This window comes from Carlito syrichta, unplaced genomic scaffold (genome assembly GCF_000164805.1).
Source record: "Carlito syrichta isolate Samal-C Ts95f unplaced genomic scaffold, Tarsius_syrichta-2.0.1 Scaffold314869, whole genome shotgun sequence".
Classification (NCBI taxonomy): Eukaryota; Metazoa; Chordata; class Mammalia; order Primates; family Tarsiidae; genus Carlito; species Carlito syrichta.
In genome coordinates, this window is record NW_007258965.1 from 250,455 (window position 1) to 250,853 (window position 399).

A 399-nucleotide genomic window follows, 5' to 3' on the forward strand; every position below is an offset into this window, starting at 1 on the left:
CTGGTCCCGGCGTCCTTCCACAGTCCCGCCCCCCCCTCCCCGCCGTGTTCCGCTGCGAGCCCCTACACTGGGGGCTGGACGTGCTGCCCCAGCCGGAGATGACGCAGCGGGTGCCCGCGGTGACGCAGCGGGAGGACACGGTGAGGGGGCGCACGGCCCAGGTGACGAAGGCCGGCGCCACCATCTTCACCAGCATGATGTCATTGCGGTGGTCCTTGTTGGGGAGGCTGTTGTTGAAGCCGGGGTGGGGGAAGGACTCGGTGGCCGTCCGGACCTGCTCGCAGCCATCTCGCCGCTGGAGGTTGTGCTCCCCCAGGTGGACGATGTAGCGGCTGAGCGGGGCGAGATGGCGGTCAGTGGAGGAGAGGGAGGGAGAGACGTGGGGGGGGCCGGCGCGGG

General features: G+C 71.2%; 1 protein-coding gene across 1 annotated transcript in view; it reads right to left on the reverse strand.

The window, feature by feature from the left end:
- Positions 1-399, reverse strand: part of KLK12 (kallikrein related peptidase 12) — a 13,212-nt gene that overhangs the window by 2,427 nt on the left and 10,386 nt on the right. Inside the window, exon 8 of the mRNA XM_008072155.2 lies at positions 67-332. Within this exon, the coding sequence (XP_008070346.2) occupies positions 67-332 (266 nt within the window). The remainder of the gene's footprint in view (positions 1-66; positions 333-399) is intronic.